This window comes from Acanthopagrus latus, chromosome 4 (genome assembly GCF_904848185.1).
Source record: "Acanthopagrus latus isolate v.2019 chromosome 4, fAcaLat1.1, whole genome shotgun sequence".
NCBI lineage: Eukaryota > Metazoa > Chordata > Actinopteri > Spariformes > Sparidae > Acanthopagrus > Acanthopagrus latus.
Window position 1 is genome coordinate 635,396 of NC_051042.1, and position 18,622 is coordinate 654,017.

Genomic DNA, 18,622 nt, shown 5'->3' on the forward strand with positions numbered 1-18,622 from the left:
TTTAAGCGGACATAAGCCTGTCCTCATCAGGAGACATACACAACCAGACTGATTTGAAAGTTCAATGCTCCCTACCTTAGCAGCAATCTTTAAAATCGGTATGAAGTTACTGTTGTATTCATTCATCATTATGCTCATCACATTCAGTAAAAAATCTTGTTCAAGATAAATGTTGATGAAGGTTCTCAGTCATCCAGGCCATGGTAATTCTAAGTGCTGGATCGTAGACAACTGAACGTGTTTCTGTTTCACAAAGATGTTTCACCTCTCATCTAAGTGGCCTCCACACAGTAAGACCTGGACTAAGCTGGAACGCTCCTAAGCTTAGTTCCATATAAATGTGGATAATTTGTTGTTTTGTTGTTAGTGAAAAACAATATTGACCTTGAAGTTGAAAAAGGAGCCTCATGTAAGAAACAATACTAAAATAAAAAGCTGCAAAAGTCACGTGAGATCTGGCGTGGATAGTTGTTGCTGGAAGACAGTAGCTCCACCTTAACTGTCCTCCAGGTTACGTCTCATTCTGAGGTCGACACTTCTCAGCCGCCATGACGGCGGCGAGCGGAACAAGCTACTGCTAACATGAGCTGTTCAAAAACTTTCTTTTCAGTGACTCTGTGCTCACAAACAATGTTGTCAGTGCTGGTGTTCATGTGTAGAGACCCTGGTGATGCTACCAGCAAAGTTTCATGTTGTGTTGAGACTTCTGACTGTTTTAAAAATAGAGATTTGGATGCTATCGTAAAAGTGCCCGTAGCACTCCCACTGAAAATGAGTTTGACCCGAAAAGGAAAATACTGTAAATCTTTACAGTCGAAAGTGCCTCGTAACTATGCATTTACACGAAGGTTTGACTTGGTTACACGCACAAAAAAAGGTTGCATTTTGGCGAGAGTTTGGCTTCAAAGACAGTCCTACCTTGGACCAGTCTCCAGTCTTCCACTCGTAACACTTGGAGTGGTCCTCACAGGGCTCCTGTTGAGTGGGCTTGGACAGAGGATCACATAGACCCTGAGGGTTTGTACACGACACTGTCCGCTCCCGAACACCTTGCCCACAGTCTGACGAACACTGGAGGAGGAGATGGTTAAAGAATAGTGAGAAATGAAAACCAACAGAAGAGGAATATATCCTGCCATTTATCCACAGCATGACACAGCTTATTCTCTGTCCCACAGATCTCCTTTATAACGAGACACACCTTTAAAAATGGTTAACAAATTTGTACATATAGTTTACTAGTTCTGACTTTATTGCTATAAACAAAATGTTGTTTTCTGTATCAGCTCCACACCTGCATTGTTATTTTAGCTGAGACACATAAGAAATCTGAGAGGAAAATTAAAGGGAAAACTGTACTGCTCATCCAAAAAGGAACATTTTTTCATGGTCATCAGGAAATAGTAAATACACCGATGTATATTTGTAAAGTGTAGCTGCTGTTGAGCAATCATGAAATAAAGGGCAACAAAGTATTTCAGAGTCAAAACACATCTTCTGCTTCTAAACATGACCAACGTGGTCAAACTGACCTGGGTCCCTGAAGTGTGTTTAGGCTCAGGTGACTGTACAATTCATCTTATAAACTATCTTATAGTGAGGAGGTGTTTCCCGAAAGCATCACAATGTAAATGTGTCACACTCATGTCTCCCATGCTATGTGTGCTCTCCTTCAGACCCACTAGAGACCACTACCTGCCTCCTGGGCTCAGATCAGCTGCCTGCACTCCCCCAGCCCTGCTTACTGGGAGCATATCGGACCGAAGCTCCTTCACTCTCTCCCTCTGCTTGACTAAAAGAATTTGCCACTGAGTTTTGTCATTGCTCCTCCTCAGTTTCTGGTCTACTTTCTCTGACCAATGTAAAGCTTTATGTCTTCTCATAAAGAAGGTTTGGTAACTGCAGGAAGAACCAAATGCTACATCATTCAGTTTGTTATTGCTTTTGTTCACTGAATTTCATCTTGTAGTGTGTTCAGTTTTCCTGACCACTGATGTTCTTTGTAAAGTTATCTGGTGTAAAATGTGTGTGTGAAGTAAATACCTGTTGATTAGTGTCAGTGATCTAATCTCATTCCAAACATGTTGCAAAACTTTAAAGAGGCGTAAAATGATGGCTAACCCCTAACCCTAACCCAAAGGTGAAATATGTGAGAATTTCAGCAATATTTCCTGAACTTATCAACCAAATGGAAAGAGGAAGTGGAAAGAAATGGTAAAAGATGTCTATGTTTTGTGTTACAGTGAAGTTGAAGCATGCTAACCAGCTGGCCCCGGCCTGTTCATTTCTATATTGCCACTGAAAGCTTCCACTTTGGACGGCTAGCTGCACGGCTAACTGAGCTAATCAGCCAACGGCAGCCACAGACAGCAGCAGTTAGTGGTTACTCTCCAGTATTTGTTTGCAGTATGCACCATTTCCATTCATTTAAAGGCAGTCGTAGAAACACTTCACTTCTATGATTAATCTTTCATGGGGATAGGAGGTGCAGATCCCACACACCTTGGACCACTCTGAGGCCTCCCACACGGTGAGGCAGAGACGGCCCTCACAGCCCTGCAGAGGAGGAGGTTTTGCTCCTTGACAGTACAGGTCTCTGGTGTGGATGAGTGAGCCGTTCTGCAGGTGGTAAACACACACCACCTCCCTCTGCTGAAGACCTTTACCACACGTGACGGAGCAGGCTCCCCACTCTCCTGTCACCCACCTGGGGAAAACAACAAGTGATTACAGACAGTTTGTAATGTACAGAGCATCTGCAGCTAGCTTCACTCAAGATAGCTGGCAAAATCATTATTTTAAGGTTTTATGGTGATAAAACATCAACACTGTCTTCAAACCTTGTTGATAATGTTGGATATATTTTTGAAACTTTTGACCAACACCAGCCATATCTTACACACTGCTTTTTTTTTTTTTTTTTTCCAAATGAGTGACCACAGAGAAAGAGTGAGATGTTGGACTCTCACTGAGCATTTTGCAGGTTAGTCAGGTCCTACTTTTAAAATAACTTTTAGGGACACATTTCAAAACAAAGTAAAAAGCATGATGATGATGATGATTTACATACATGTAGGCTAACATCATAACAATGTACGATAAGAATGTGATTAAGAGTTGTAGGATTGGTTGTATAGGTTGTATCAAGCTATTTTGAGTACAACTATTACAACAAATAAAAATGGTTAAAGTGTTCATCTTTGCTTTACTGAATACTCTTAGTTCAATTACTTTCAATTACAGTGTGTGTTTGTGTGTGTGTGTGTGGGTGTGTCTCACCGGTACTGGCAGGGATGGGAGTTGCAGAGTCGTACTTGGGGGTGTGGTCGGTTCTCAGGTTGACAGTAACTATCATTGACCACCTCCATGGTTTTATTGGCTATCCTCATACAAGACACCACTGTCCTCCTCTCACCTGCACACACACACACACACACACACACACACACACACACACACACAGGTCAGTGCTCCACATGTTCTGAGTGGTCAGCACGAGAAAAGGCCCTCAGCTCTTTGAGTCTGTGCCTTTAATTAACTGAGCCATTGTCTCCACATGAGGCTGAGGTTCTCATGTGGTCCACACAGTTGGCCTTGCTGACAGACGGGGCTGTGGGTGTTGAAGATTCAGTAGAGTAATACAAAGTCTCAATGCAAACACAACCGTACATCCCACTTTGTCATCACAACACTACAAATCCCAGAGGTTTGTACTCAGAGCCTCTTCACAGTAGACAGTATACTACACAGGCTTGACAATGATTAACTCACTGGTTGTTTTGTAGTGATTCTCCCATACAGGACCACAGACAACAACTTACCACCAAGAAAGGCAAAGAAAAAGAACATTAGCTACATTAACAGAGAAAGCTGGCTGGCTTTATATGAGCATGATGTTAACAAACCACTTCTGACAGCTGATCACTGATGACTGAGCAGCTTACACAAGTATTAACTTGTGTTTCTGTAACTGTCAGGGCAAACAGCTGTGGGCACAAACAAATACACAGGTCGATAATGGACAGATAGGAACTACATGATGCTGTTCTACTAGCTTTAAAGGAGCAGTCTGTAGTTTTGTTTAAATGATAATAAGCAGAGAAAGATCCTCATTGGCTGATTTTTTTCTGCCTAAATAAACTAAGCAAACAAACTCTCTTGGTTTCCATGACTGAATAATCAAACTGACCTGAAAGGACAACACAGTTTATACTGTTTCACTTTCTTAATATGTGGCGGACCCTGCCAACAAAAACAAGGTAGAACGTTTCCATCACTTCCCTTATTCATGTAGATTATAATTAGCAGGATGTACTGTGTGCACATAACTGCGATTTCAGTGGTGCTATATGCACGATGATCACATAGTAAGTAAATCCTTCCTATCTGATTTTGTAATGATCAAACAGGGTTCATTAAGTATAGGCACATGAAGAGTAGTGTCGTCCACAGCGCAAAGAAAAGCAGAAAATCAGAATAGCTGATATGGCTCAAGATGCAGACAAAGATTAGGAACGGCACTTTTCATCTTGTTTTAAGGGTCATGTTGTCCAGTCTCGCTTCTTTCAGCTTAAGAAAGTTTCCAAAATAAGAAAATTCCTGTCTTGCTCTGATTTGCACAAAGTTATCCATGCTTTTACTTTTTCAAGCTTAGACCGATGTGCCGGTGTCAGCCGGAGCTCCCTTCACCCACTCCACCTGCTGCAGAGTGCTGCTGCACTGATGTTAACAGGCCCACGACTTCTGCTGTAGCCAACTTACAATTGTTATTTGATACAGATTTTGAAATTAAAATATAAACACTCGGCAAGGACTTTCAAGGTATACATGTCACTTAGCTTGACTCGTTCTGGGATAGTTGGACGTCAGTGGTCTTGAATCATGCAGTGTTGGTTCAGTGTGTTGAGTGTTGTGTGTTTAAAGAAGCTGATGAGTTACGTACTGTGATGTGTGCTTTGGTTGTCAAACCTTACATCTACATGGGTAGTCAAGCTAGATAGATAAACTCTGATCCACCATTAAAAAGAGATAAAGTGAGCGGTGGTGGGCTTACCGCTGGCTGCTCCGCTGACTACTAATCCAGAAGCACCTGACCTCGTGTCCTGGATGAAAGCAGTGGACTGCAACTTCAAAGAGCTCCTCTCACATGTAATTTGAAATATTTTGAGTGCAGGATACCAATATTAGAAAGCAATAAGAGGATAAGATGAGCTGCTCAGGAAATCAGCGGTGGGGGGGCTGATAATTAGGATTGGCCTGTGCTCTGTGTGTTCGTGTGTGTTTGTGTATGTGTGTGTGTGTGTGTGTGTGTGTGTGTGTGTGTGTGTGTGTGTGTGTGTGTGTGTGTGTGTGTGTCTGTGCTCTGTCTAATATGCTGTTAATACCTGGCTCAGATTAGCCGCTGGTCTGTCTCCCTGCCATTCTACACCCTAGACTTGGCTCCAGCCTGCCCAGTGTATTCACAGCAGTCCCTCCTTTAATCCCCCTGTATTGTCCATATCTTAATCTTTTACTGTTTTAACTGCCAGAGATATATGAGCTCTCAGAGGCCAACAACAACACATATATTTGACCATTAGATGCCAAGATATGTCTCCCAGAAATAGCACTCAAGAAATGTCAAGAAAGTTGCATGTAAACACACATGTAAGCAGATCACTTTATGTTTTGTCGAAGTAAACAGTGGAGCTGGATTCTCTAAACATGAAGATTTTAATTGGATTGCATGAAAGTGACCACAGGTAGCACAGTTGGACAATTTTATATAATACTATATTATGCTATGATCAGCTGGTATGATGGGGCCTGATATGTGCACAGAAATACCCCATATTGTTACACTGCCAGCAGCAGATGAACCACTGACAGGACAGGATGGATCAACAGATTCGCTTTACATACGCTATCTGTAGATCGCAGCAGAAATCACACCATTGTCTGTAAGAAGGAGGAGCACTGATGCTCAACCCTGTGTCTGGTTCATACAAATGCAGAATAATGTGCCCTTTGAAAAGCTGGACATACTTAAGTTACAGCAGCATTAGCCTTTATTAGACTTTTATTGGTCGACAGTGTAACTGTAAAGACACAAATGCACCTGGCCACACCACTTTTTAGAGCAACATGCCAGGATGGGTGCAAGTCCATTTGCTATTTACACGACTGCTGTGGTTCAGGAGGTTAGGTGGTCATCTACCAGTCAGAGGGTCTGTGGTACACCTACAGTCTACATGTCCAAGTGTCACTGAACCCCCAATTACTCCTTGAGGCTCTTCCACCAGTGTGTGAGGGTGTACGAGTGGTTTTGGCTCCTGATGAGCATTGGATGGTAGCCTCTGCCGCAAGTGTGTGACTGTGAGTTGTCTTGTGTTGCACTTTGATTGGTCACTAAGACTGTAGTGATGCCAGATACAGCAACTTGGTGTAGCTACAATGATTCAAATAGATGGAAAAATATGCCACAGTGCTGTTTGTACTTTGTGTGATATTTTAACCGTTAGTGTTAAAACAGTTACTAGTGGGAACTTCCTCTGAGGGCCTGCACCTGATGAACCTGTAACCACTGCAGATGTTTTTGACTTTCCCTTCACTACATGATATTTTCTCTCAGTGTACATGCTGCGTACACATCAGATTGCACAGGATGAGCTATGGCACAGCTCCATCCAAAGAAAAAAACTCTGAGGTTTTCTAGTAATTATGGCTCTGTATCCTAATTATTACCAGAAAACGGTTTCATAGCTTCATCCTGGAGACAAGGTCAGGTGCTTCTGGATTAGTAGTAAGCAGCCGGGGGTAGACCCACCACAGCTCAGTTTATCTCCTTTAATGGTGAATTAGACCTGATCTATCTGCTTGACATCACATCTAGATCCAGAACACACATCATGGTGATTAATGTCAAACCATCCAGCTACTGTGAACACACAACCCACTCTCCAGGAAGCCTAATGCTTCTACTACTGAAGGATCTTTATTTTACAGTATTGGGCAAGATAATCCTAAAGTCCATATCCTTTGAGATTCAGTAGCAAACTTTGTATTTTCATTATCTTTCATCTCCAATGTTGTTTTGTAATTCAACACTTAATTACGTAAAGCACAAACTGATGATTCACTCTGATTATCAGGTCTCAGGTATATTTAATCAATGATATGAACAAAGCCTCACTGTTTTAATCTAATTTAGCTGTTGTCTTATTTTGTATAGACTTGATGTTTACTTGATTTTGAATGTCATTTCAAAGTTTTGCATTCTGGAGTGACTTTTTTCTTGATTGTTGCTGACCAAGTTTCCCTCTCAGGGATAATAAGGAGATCCTTTCTCCCAACACTGTCTCATGTTCTGCCAGTTCAGGTCAGGTCAAGTCACGTGTATTTGTAAAGCCCGACATCACAGTGTCTGATGGCTCCCAGCTCCGTCTGATCCCTAGAGAAGGGCAGACTGCTAGAGGCACCTCAAAGATGGACAAACCAGATGACATTCACAGTAACATTTTCACTACTGATACCTGAAACATGATTTCACTGTTGAGACTAGCTCTTTACACACAGAGGTTGTATTTAACGTAACATTACGGGATAATATGTGTGATGATATTGGGCAGTGTTACCTCCTCCACACTGGACAGTACAGTCCTGCCAGCTGCTGTGTGTCCAGATGTAGAGATACTCTGGCTCTTTGTGCTCCTCACTGACCCTGTCTTGTGTTGTGTTCAGGGGCACCGTGTACTCATAGTGGATTCCATAACTCTGGTCATGAAAGAGCAGCACCTGGGGACACGACAGAGACAGGCTTAACAAGAAGAGTCGAGTCACAAAAAATATACTACAGTGTCAAAAAGTTCTCTCTTAAAACCAGTCCAAAAATCATTAAGAAATTATTTCAACCAGTTTCCATTACTGCAATAATTCTAATAATCCATGACAAAGCCAAATACAGCAAACAACATCATAAAAAAACACATTGTTTCTCCTCAGGGTTTTATAAATCAGATGATTTGCAGTGTGTTATTGTTCATGGAATGTAGTATTTTATTTGTCGTAAACTCAGTGTCCCAAACATACCTGCATCTGAACTATACTGAGCATAATACTGTTTGTCATAAATGGACATCCCTGACATGAGATTCATCAGCTTCCATCACATCTCAGACCACTGCCTTACCATTATGCCCATCAGTGTAATCAGCTGTTCAGCCATATCTCCAGCTCTGCAGGAGTGATTGTGTGTGGTCTTTGTGTGCATGAAGTGTAGACATGCTGTGAAGTATTTGATAAGAAGGTTTTCCATTTCATGAACTTTTCATTTTCACAATATTTTTCTGGCTGTTACTAGCAGTCAGGAGTTTCACCTGTGGTAAGAGATGTTTCAAGTGAGACTGGACATGCCATGAGGCAGACACAACATTTTGGAGACAAAAAGAGACTGACAAACTAGGTTTGTCAACCACACACACACACACACACACACACACACACACACACACATAGGGATGTCTATGTGAAGGAATCTTTCTTCTTTGCACAAAAGGTAAAATGTCACAGTCTCTTTCGAAGCTACTACCCCTCTATGTTCCGCTCTTGTCTCCAAGGCAACCAATGCCAATAGATATGATGTGCTTAGCTTCAGACTCTTAGACACACACACTGTCACCTATTCATAGTTTTCACATGATGTCACACCCCCTTGGAAGGCAAATATCATTCCCTGCTGCCCATCAGCATAAGGAACAAGTGATGCATTTTGTTTGTTACCAGTTTCGTTTTGCCAAAATGCTGGATAGTTGTTATGCTATCGGATGCACGAACAGGCGAGGAAATGCTTCTAATGAATTCCATCCGAAGAAAACCAGGGAGAAGGAGATTGTGGATTTGTGCCATAAGATGCAACTCTGTCCCTGGGGAGGTCAAACAATGGCAGCTGTCCAAATACACGTCATCAAAGTTAAGCTCAAGTGAACACAAGTATATACTTTTATTAATTATCCATTTTTTTGCAATAAGTCACATGTGTTTGTAAACATTTTGAAGTGGTTTGTTGTCGTGTACCGAGGCATCCATCAGCAGTGGTCTTCATGAATTAAAGTTAGCTAGTTAGCTGAGGAGTTGGGATGATACATTGGGCGCAAATAAACTTAAAATGCAACGATTTGGAAAAACATTTAAGCTTGTGTTTAGACTGATGAACTTTGTTGGTGATGTCCAGGGTACATACACAGTAATAATATCATTATAATACAACATAATAACATTAAATAGCTAATGTTAGTGATTAGTACTCGCCTTTGCTTTACAATGCAGAACCACTTACTCCCAAATGGCGGCATTATTTATCCTTTCAGATGTTAAGTACATATAACTGTCCGTACTTTTATGAGCTTTCATTCTGCCAGCAGAATAAGTGAGGGATTCTCCATCATGTACACGTAATTGTCACTGAAGTTGAACTCTGGCAGGGACCTGGCCGTTTATAACGGCTGAAATACTACAGTGGGTGCTATATATGGATCACAAGTGCCAAACACTTACACATAGTTTATGTCCATATGGTTCCTTTTGTACAGCTGACAGGTGATCTCAATAACTGTGCGAGAGGTAACTTCCAGCTTTTGCCATGTCTCTGTGGGAAGTCTGGGATGAGCTGCTGTCTACTGTTTTGCCCTCCAGGTCAGCGTGTGAGTCACATGGCTGAAAACTATGAATTAGAGCGTATTACATGTGACCTGAGAATAACACTACTTGACTTAGGCTAACTAAGGTAAGCATAGTGTCTTGTTTTCAAATACCAAGTAGAATCCTTATATATGTATAGATGAGTGAGGAGGAGTCACTTATTTGAAGACTTTGGGTTTAAGGTCATCAATAACTTTCAGCCACAAAACGTGTCAGTCCATTCCCTCCTTCACTGCACTTTCAATACTCCTTCTTATGATAATTAACTTTAATTTAAGATAATATCAAAAATATCAAATTGATAACCCTCATGCACACTAACAATACCAGTGTTTACACACAGTTTATACACTGGCAAGCACAGAAAGACGGGCTTTCTCGTACATTCTGATGTACCAACACAGAACCACGTGACTAATGTGCTTACCATCAAGTGTAAGGGGGTCTTAGTGGGTCCCTTGGCTGACATCTTCTCCCACAGTCCCCTTCGAACATAGCGCACCGTGGTTCCGGCCAGCTCAAACTCTCCTGGAAGCTCGATCTTCCAGTCGCTGTTGATGGACCTCTCACTAGAGTCTTTCAGGGCTGTGTGGAACACACATAAGGTCAGAAGTAAAACATCCACACAGAAATCCATTGTTAAACATGGGATAATGAACACCACTCTGCCCAGCTCCATGTGTGACCCTCACTAAATAGATGTTGCAGGTTAAAGTCTTCGACCATCAGCACAGCACATTTTCTGTGTATTTGTGGAATTTTAGTTCATGAATTGTTTACAGTGGAGATTCAGCAGGGCAGAAAGTCACAACTACCTGATGTTATTTGATCATAAATCAGAAATTTGTGAGGAGAAGAACTGAAATGGCTACAAGCTGCTCTTGTCTGCAGTATGGTAATATAAGGCGATACCTGCACACACATATCTGTGGTGGTTTGGCTCAAAAATAGTTCTGGGGATCACATTTATTTGCTCTCAAGTCCATTTATTAGATATAGATTTGGTGTCAGATGTAGTTGTATGTTACCTAGCTTAGCAAGAAGACTGTAAGCAACAGAAATACACAAATGAACACTTTGTTTAATCAACACACAGGTAAATGTGATGTAAAATGTCATGTCGTTATTTTTGACATGTCATGTCAATGTATTGGTCTACTGCTAATGTGACTTATTTAAAAGGTAAGCATCAAACAGAAGAAGATAATTCTAGAGTGTACTGAGCTGTTTATTTATGCAGCTGCTCCCTCCTTCAATCACAAAAGGAGCTTGGAAGTGGATTAGACTGTGGGTTATCTGAGGCCCAGCCAATGGACTGCCTCACTAGAAGTGTGTGGAGTTGGAGTCAAGTTGGAGTAAACCACAGTTTAACAGAAACAGTAGGAACGAGAGTTAAACCCAAAACAGCTTAATGTGATCTAGATTATGATCGAAGCAAATTTCAAGAGTGATCCGTGAAATAATGGCCAGAAACGGATAAGGTAACCTTGAGTTTTCTGCAACCCCAGGTTAACTCAGGTACAAAATTCAAGTCAGACATGCCCAATGAGGGCACCAGAAATATCTTACATGTCTGATGCAAAACTCTACAGTCAGACATAGGCCTGTTAGCAACATATAACATAGTAATAATCTGGTGAGTGCAAACGAAGACCAGTTTGTGTCCTTCAAATCAACAACAGGAACAGCGAGAGAGTTATGGATAAAACAAAGATGCTGTGTCAGCATTGATCCACCACTGTAGGGTATGTGAACAGAAACTCGCAGAACTTGTTCATAGTTTTTTTTTCTTCTGGACTGGAACCAAATCATGACAGATCACCACACATCAGATTACATTACTGGTACCAAAACTAGCACTGAAGCTCGAATGGCACTCAGTACATCACACACCTCCACCAAGGCCCAACAGTCCCCTTCAGTTTAAATGAGCCTAATCCAATATTAAACTTCATAGCCCCGTATCACTCTAAATCTTAAGCCATCCATCACTGCCTCACCATAATTGAAGCCAACTAGGTCTGGGATCTTCATCAAACTGCACTCACTCATAAATACCTGCCACAATAATAAGCCTGATTCTCAGTTCGCTACATTATTCCCTGAGACATCAACCGACAGTGGAAAAATGCCCTCGCAATGTCTAAGAGCATGATCTGTCCCTTTTATTTTGATCTGCCCCAAAGTTAATGGGGTCTGTTCTGGGCTGAGAACCATGCACCATCCATGTGTGGTAGAAATCTGTTCTGTAGTTTTTGTGTAATTCTGCTGACAAACCAACCAACCGACAAACAAACAAACACAAGTGAGAACATAATATTTTTGGTAGAAGTAATTTGCGCCCTTGATTTCTTTCACTGTACATATAACATGAGAGAGTTGAATTAGGGTTGGTTAAAAAATTATTCTTAGAGGATGAGCATAATCCAGTAAGTATGAGAGCTTTTAGGTGATCCAAAGCTCAGTTTTATCTGTTATATTTAAGTCTAAAAGCAAGAATCAGCTAAATTCATTTGGGTTCAGCCCAGTAAGATGTGTTGAGGTCATATTCCTATTAAACTCATCAGGAACTGCTAACAAGTAAAAACAAACCATACATACATGCCTACTAAAATATACGGCTCAAACATATTCTAAGTATACATTTTTTAGAGAATTGTTGCCAGAAAAACCACTGTTGTCCATCCATAGCTGTATCCTTCCATCCACCTGTCCATCCATCCATCCATCCATTCTTCCAACCATCAATCCCTCCATCCAGTTTAGGTACGGTAAAGGTAAATAGGATATTTCTAAACATTGTTGAACATGTCATGGTGTTGTGTTTGTGAGCATGTCTGTAAGTTAGCAGAGATTGTTCTCAAGGACCTTCAGGACAGCCAGTAAAACGCATGCATCATTACCCAGAAAACTATGTGAGGGTTTGTCCTCCACAACTTTGATCCTGCGGGCTCCTGCAGGGATAACCACAGCCTCGATGTAGCCTGATAAAGAGACAGAAATATGATGTGAAAACAAAGGAAGAGATAAACATGATAAATGGCACACACGTCTAAGAAGTTGCTACAGGCACTCGGTCAAAAAACAGAGTGCAAAAGTCAGACAATTCAAATGAGCTGGGAGCTCTCAGCTCAGTGCCTGGGTCTTTTGTCTGCCTTTTGAAAACAGATTCAGAAGCATAGAGATGTAGACATGGACACAGGGATGGGCTGGTGACCTCTGTGTCTGTGCCAGAAATGTTCTGCACAACTGAATTCAGACCCACAATGTGTCAGATGTATTTATAATTTTCTTACAGTTATTTCACACATCTTTCCCCCTTTATAGAGCCATTCAATGACAACACAAGTCGTTGTGCCCTTCTATGACTACATTTGAAATAAGTGCTGACCCTTTTTGAACAAGTTGGAGTGTTTTAGTTATATTTAGTAATGTGCTTTGATTACTTGTTTCACAATTCCAAATTATTGCCTGGTCCCAGACCTTTGACTCTGGTTGAGAGGTTTAATTTGCTTTTCTGTCGAGTTTCAATGATTTGCGCTAGATCAATGGCGACCACATCACTGAGTGATTATGGACAACATTGTTTTACTCTCAAATTGTGTAATTTCTGTCACACAACCAGCCACCAGCCCTTCTCCACACACAGCATACCCCTTTAATACTTGTTGGGCATTATTTCAATACAAAGCAGCTCAATCTGATAGTCCCAAATATTCTACCAATGACTGTATCCTCATTATGTTGAGCCTTAGTCTATATAGTCAGCATTAAACCATATAATATACAAGAAAGTTATGGCCACAAAGGGCCTGCATTTTAAGGCAACATGATTTTTGTTTGTTGTTTGCTATTGCTTCTGTCTAATTTTGTTATTTTGGCCAGCATCTTCACAGCTGGGATCTAAGAACAGAGCCTCTGTATGGCACAGATCAGTAACTGCACCAAGAGGACATCACAACATTGAATCGTGGTCACATACAGTCATTAATGCATTGAAACATACTCTTTACATTGAACAAATCTGTGAGGAGCAGTGGGCAGCCATCGTGCCGTATCCAGGGACCAACTCCTGATCCAAGCCAGTGCCCTGATCAGGGACTCTGACCAGAGAATCAACCTGTGTTCACTTTCATATAATTTGAGAAATATGGATGTGGTGTTTTCAATTTTACCTGACTCACGTCTAAGGACTGTGTCCATGCAAACAGACGCCAACACCACGTAAGCTTATTGCACCAGCTGCTGTGCAACAAACTCATAACTTGATTATGTTTACTAATACATTCACCTTGTTAGTGCATAAGGTTTGATTTATATGGTGCAACGAGTGATCCAAACTGAGAGACTACATAATGTTTGTCATCAAGTGTTTTCTTATCATCATCATCATCATCATCATCATCTACCACAAAGGTTTTGTATAACATTACATTGCCTCTTCTGACAGACAACAGTCATGATTCAGATGTCTGTAAAACATAAACATAGGCTGCATTTTAGGATAGCCATACAATGCTGGTGTAACTTGTAGAGATGATGGTCAAAACTACAAAAACACAGGTTGGAAAAAGAAAAAAAATCCCTGAGATTGTTAACATCTGAGGAGAACAGGTGATTAAACTTGGTTTGTGATTATTAACTTCATACAGTCGGTTTCTTCTCTGTGTATGTATATAAAAGAAAAACGTACTATACTCTTATGCAAGGTAAAACTGAGCTGCTTTGTTACTCATGCCCAACATTATTTCATAGTACAGTATTTCACAGTTACAGACACCAACACAACTTCTTACTTACCAATCCATCCTCTGAGCTTTCAAACACACAGTGCACTGTTACACACTATGAGGATGCAGTTGCCTCTGACTGAGAGCTTTAGGTGAAATTAAACACAGACACACTTACAAGACAGCAAAAATGTTGTTAAATGAACCCAAATGATGAAATGCAAATTACCCTTAGAGAATGATGTGAATACTGCTACTGCTCTCCTGTCTTCACAACCAGGACAAACAGGACATCGATATTGGGCCGATAAATTTGAGGCCTGATAGATATTTTGGCTTTTATATATGAGCCATTAGTATTTGGTTATACATTGTCCTTGACCTACATCACATTACAGTGGTGGCAGAGAGACAAATCTCGATGCAGTCATTCATAATGGCCAATCCAGGCTGATACTTTCAGTTGGATTAAGAGACCAAAAAAAGGAGACTCCAGAGATGTGTTTCTAATGGATGGATGTGAACAGGCAATTGTTTGGTGATAAGTTGGCCAAAACAAATTTAATAAGCCTTTATTACATGCTTGCCTTGCTTAAACCTTGTTGAGAGTTTGTTTTGAGAGTGTTTCTGTGAAGGGCTCCAAAGCTGCTTAATGTGATGCCCTACATCGAAACACTAAACATCTTTGAGTGCACTGCCTGTGTAGTAAAGCCTTTCAGTATAATCCTCTGATGGTGAGGAAGCAGAATCTGTTCATGTGCAGACAGGATATTTGCATTTCAAGAGGTTGCGTTCATGACACACACTTTTGTGAGCCCAGGCTGAAACTGATCCTGTGCAGATCTTTCCGGAAAGGTTTAGGCAACTTGTATCCACAATGAACAAACACACCACTCCCTCCTGAAAGCCAACCAGCTGTTTCCATGGAACCTCCACCACCCTGCCCGTTCAGCTATGGTTAGACACAGACTCCTGTGGGCTCACCTGGGTTTTTACAAGCACCACATTTGACGTTTATGAAGCAAATGCCAAATGTTTAAGTATGACGTTTCGACCAATACCACAAATGTCAAACTCCTAACATTTTCTAAGGCTCCCTCCACTGATACTCCTCCTGGCAGGAGCAGCAGGGGAAAGGAAACACCTTAGATGAAAGGAATGCGTCCCTGGCATACCTCACAGCTGGGTTATGGGGTAGCGGGGTCAAACAGCTGGTTATGTGACTAAAACCAAGCATTTTTTTTCAAACAGCGCAGTCCACACACCCAAGAAGAGCCCACAGATTACTGCCTCTCTAATATACCTACAATAAAACACTCCAGGCAGTGCAGGTAACACACAAACACACACACACGCACGCACACACACACACACACACACTGCATGCATCTTACATGAGAAACACTTGGGGACAGCTCTGGGTTTAGCCATCACACAGGTAGATACCCTCTTACATTGCCTAGTGGTGACTGGAGGACAAGACAAGGAAGTGGAGGGGAGGTCACATGTCCTGTGGACCACACCAGCATGTGCATGCATGTGTGCACACACACTAGCATGCACACACACATGCACACACGCACACACGCACACACACACACACAAACTCTAATTCCTGCAATTATGCCCTCATCTAACTCAGACAGAGGTGTGATTTAGACACTGGTGTATGACTGCTGCATCATGAAATCATTTATCAGTGCCCATAGGCGACTGAAACACAAGCCAAATATCCATCATCACTGCTGGCACGGTGATACACGATCAAGAATTAGTGGGTGCAGAAAAGGTGATAATGAAATGTTTGTGCTTTAATTCTGTGTGATATCCAGTCCAACAGGGAGCTGTTCCACCTCTGTAATCATCTGACAGTGCAACAGCCTAAACAATGTAAGTCTGTCTTATGCATAAGTCCACATCCACAATGCACCATGTCATTTTATTTTAGTCCAAATTGCCAAGCAGCAAACAGTATTCCCATATGGGTCATTCTTTACCAACTCACTCAGGCCCCTGTAGGGATGGGTGTTATTTTGTAAGATACGTAATACAAATGGTAGTTTTATACGGCCAACTCACCGAGAAGTCTCTGTTATCTTGAAACAATAATCTAGACACTTCAATTGACTTCACCAGGCCTTGCAAATCCTATAACTGTACTTCAAGAACAACTGAAGAAAAGCTCTATACTTTTTGTGATTCTTTGTATGGTTATTCTCAGTCTGACCAATCGCTCATTTTTCACTGGACTGGGTTGAAATTGGTCCCAAACATCCAAGAAACTCAAACAATCACTTACAACATGTGTTCCTGTTAGTAGTTGTTGCAGAATGTTCACAGCAATACAATAAATTTATACATTTTGCCTAAAAGAAGAATCAATTTTTCAAAACTCTCCACTCGTTTTCACTTTGTTGATTTGCTGAATGAAAAATGAAGAACCACAGGTCTTATTAAATAGAAACTATTACTATATATTTTCCAGTGACGGGCTTTTTAAATTTCTTTGACTCTTTGTTACGAGAAAGTGTGATAGAAGTCATATTATGCTATTTATGCTAACTTTTATTTAGGGGGCCTAGTAGAATAGGTCTTTAATTTTCAAAACATTTTCTCATATATTGCATTGCTGTAGCAACCCTTTTCACACTGTGACTTGAACGCTCCGTTTAGGCTACAAAGTGAGACATCTCACCTCTGTTCAATCTTTGGTGGGAGTTACTTAACAGGCAGCCAATCAGAGGCAGAGTAGGGCGGGTCATGCTGAGCAAGGTAGTATGATCTAAAATATGTTTCTGCAGGAGTAGCAAACTGTCTGTCTGCTGACTGACTGGAGTGTCTATATTTATATAATGCCTGTTACACAGTGATGCACATAAGTTACAGAGGCAAAGGCTCGACTCCAAAACTAAGCATTTCAGGCAATGAAGGAGAAGTGTTTTCTGTGGGACAGAGTAACTCCTTTTCCTGTGGGCATGTACAAAAATGCTAAAGGTAACCCTGCTGAAAAAAACGAATAGACCAGCACCAAAACATGTGCTGGTCTGCTAGTGACCGGTCACTGCCAGACCAGCATATGTTGTGTTTTGCTGTTGGTCTATGCTGATGTTTTTTTCATCAGGGAAGGTAAAAACCCAAAATGCAGAACATGACCTCGTTAATATTCATTGCAAAAATCAAAGACATTTCACTACTCCTTTTCCAGCATTTTCAGGATGTGAGAATACTTCATAAAAAAAATAGCAACACTCCCGTTCTGAATTACAAACATTGTAGTATTGCATTATAAGCAATATTGTGTCAAATGGATATTTCAGGTGATTAACAGCTCTTTTGTCTGATAAAGTAGCATCCGTTATCTGAGTTCGGATGTCCTAGTAGATGAAGAATCTAAACAATAATTAAACTTTGAACTCATATTGTTCTGGCACATTTAAATATACCACACCTAAGCACAACTTTAAACCAATGCAGTGGACTTCAAATCTAATGACAACTGCTGTAGTATAAACTTGTTTATCTTCAAAACCCTCAAGCTGTGAACTGCATTAACACCAGAACACTGTACACCATGATAGAATGAGTGCAGGCTCAGGACACCAATGAAAAGTCACACTGATCTGCAGTTCAACATAAGAAACCAAAGAAACTGCATCCCATCAGCAATGAATGGCAATAATTATGATACCTGGTTTATAGAAAGCTAATAATAGCTGCATACATCAGCACACACATACTAAGAAACACATACACTCACCCATTCCTTTGGTGTGGTTGAAGTCTCCTCTCACTATCTTACAGGAGCGCCCATCTCCATTACAAACACCACAGCGGTCCTCTTTGGCAGAAGAGCCAATGATGCCGTCACAGCCAATTTTCTAAAGACAATAAAATAGTCGAGAACAACTATAAAATATACAGCTGATGAGCTGTGTCTGCAGTGCATAGTGCTGTGTGTGTGTGTGTGTGTGTGTGTGTGTGTGTGTGTGTGTGTGTGTGTGTGTGTGTGTGTGTGTAACTTTCACCTTGCATCTGTGTGTAAACCAGTATAATGTATTTAGAAAAAAACATTGTACCATGCAGAGTGGGAGCTTGTGTCATATGCAGTTCAGTCACCCATCAGAAGGTGGTGTTAAAACTTAAGGAAATGTATGCACCAGCCACTGTTTAGCCTATTTCACATAAATGTGATAAAGAATTAAAGAACTGAGTAATTG

At 41.1% G+C, this 18,622-nt stretch overlaps 1 protein-coding gene across 5 annotated transcripts in view; it reads right to left on the minus strand.

Annotated features, from left to right (window-relative positions):
* The window catches only part of adamts17 (ADAM metallopeptidase with thrombospondin type 1 motif, 17), a 107,074-nt gene that overhangs the window by 8,552 nt on the left and 79,900 nt on the right, over positions 1–18,622 (minus strand). For 4 of the 5 annotated variants that reach the window (XM_037096468.1, XM_037096467.1, XM_037096469.1 and 1 more), the window contains 8 exons: positions 18,163–18,283; positions 15,800–15,874; positions 12,579–12,659; positions 10,103–10,260; positions 7,614–7,773; positions 3,280–3,415; positions 2,503–2,707; positions 919–1,071 (listed from right to left, as the gene is read on the minus strand). In XM_037096468.1, coding sequence (XP_036952363.1) covers positions 919–1,071; positions 2,503–2,707; positions 3,280–3,415; positions 7,614–7,773; positions 10,103–10,260; positions 12,579–12,659; positions 15,800–15,874; positions 18,163–18,283 — 1,089 coding nt within the window. The remainder of the gene's footprint in view (positions 1–918; positions 1,072–2,502; positions 2,708–3,279; positions 3,416–7,613; positions 7,774–10,102; positions 10,261–12,578; positions 12,660–15,799; positions 15,875–18,162; positions 18,284–18,622) is intronic. The other variant, XM_037096470.1, reaches the window with a different exon arrangement.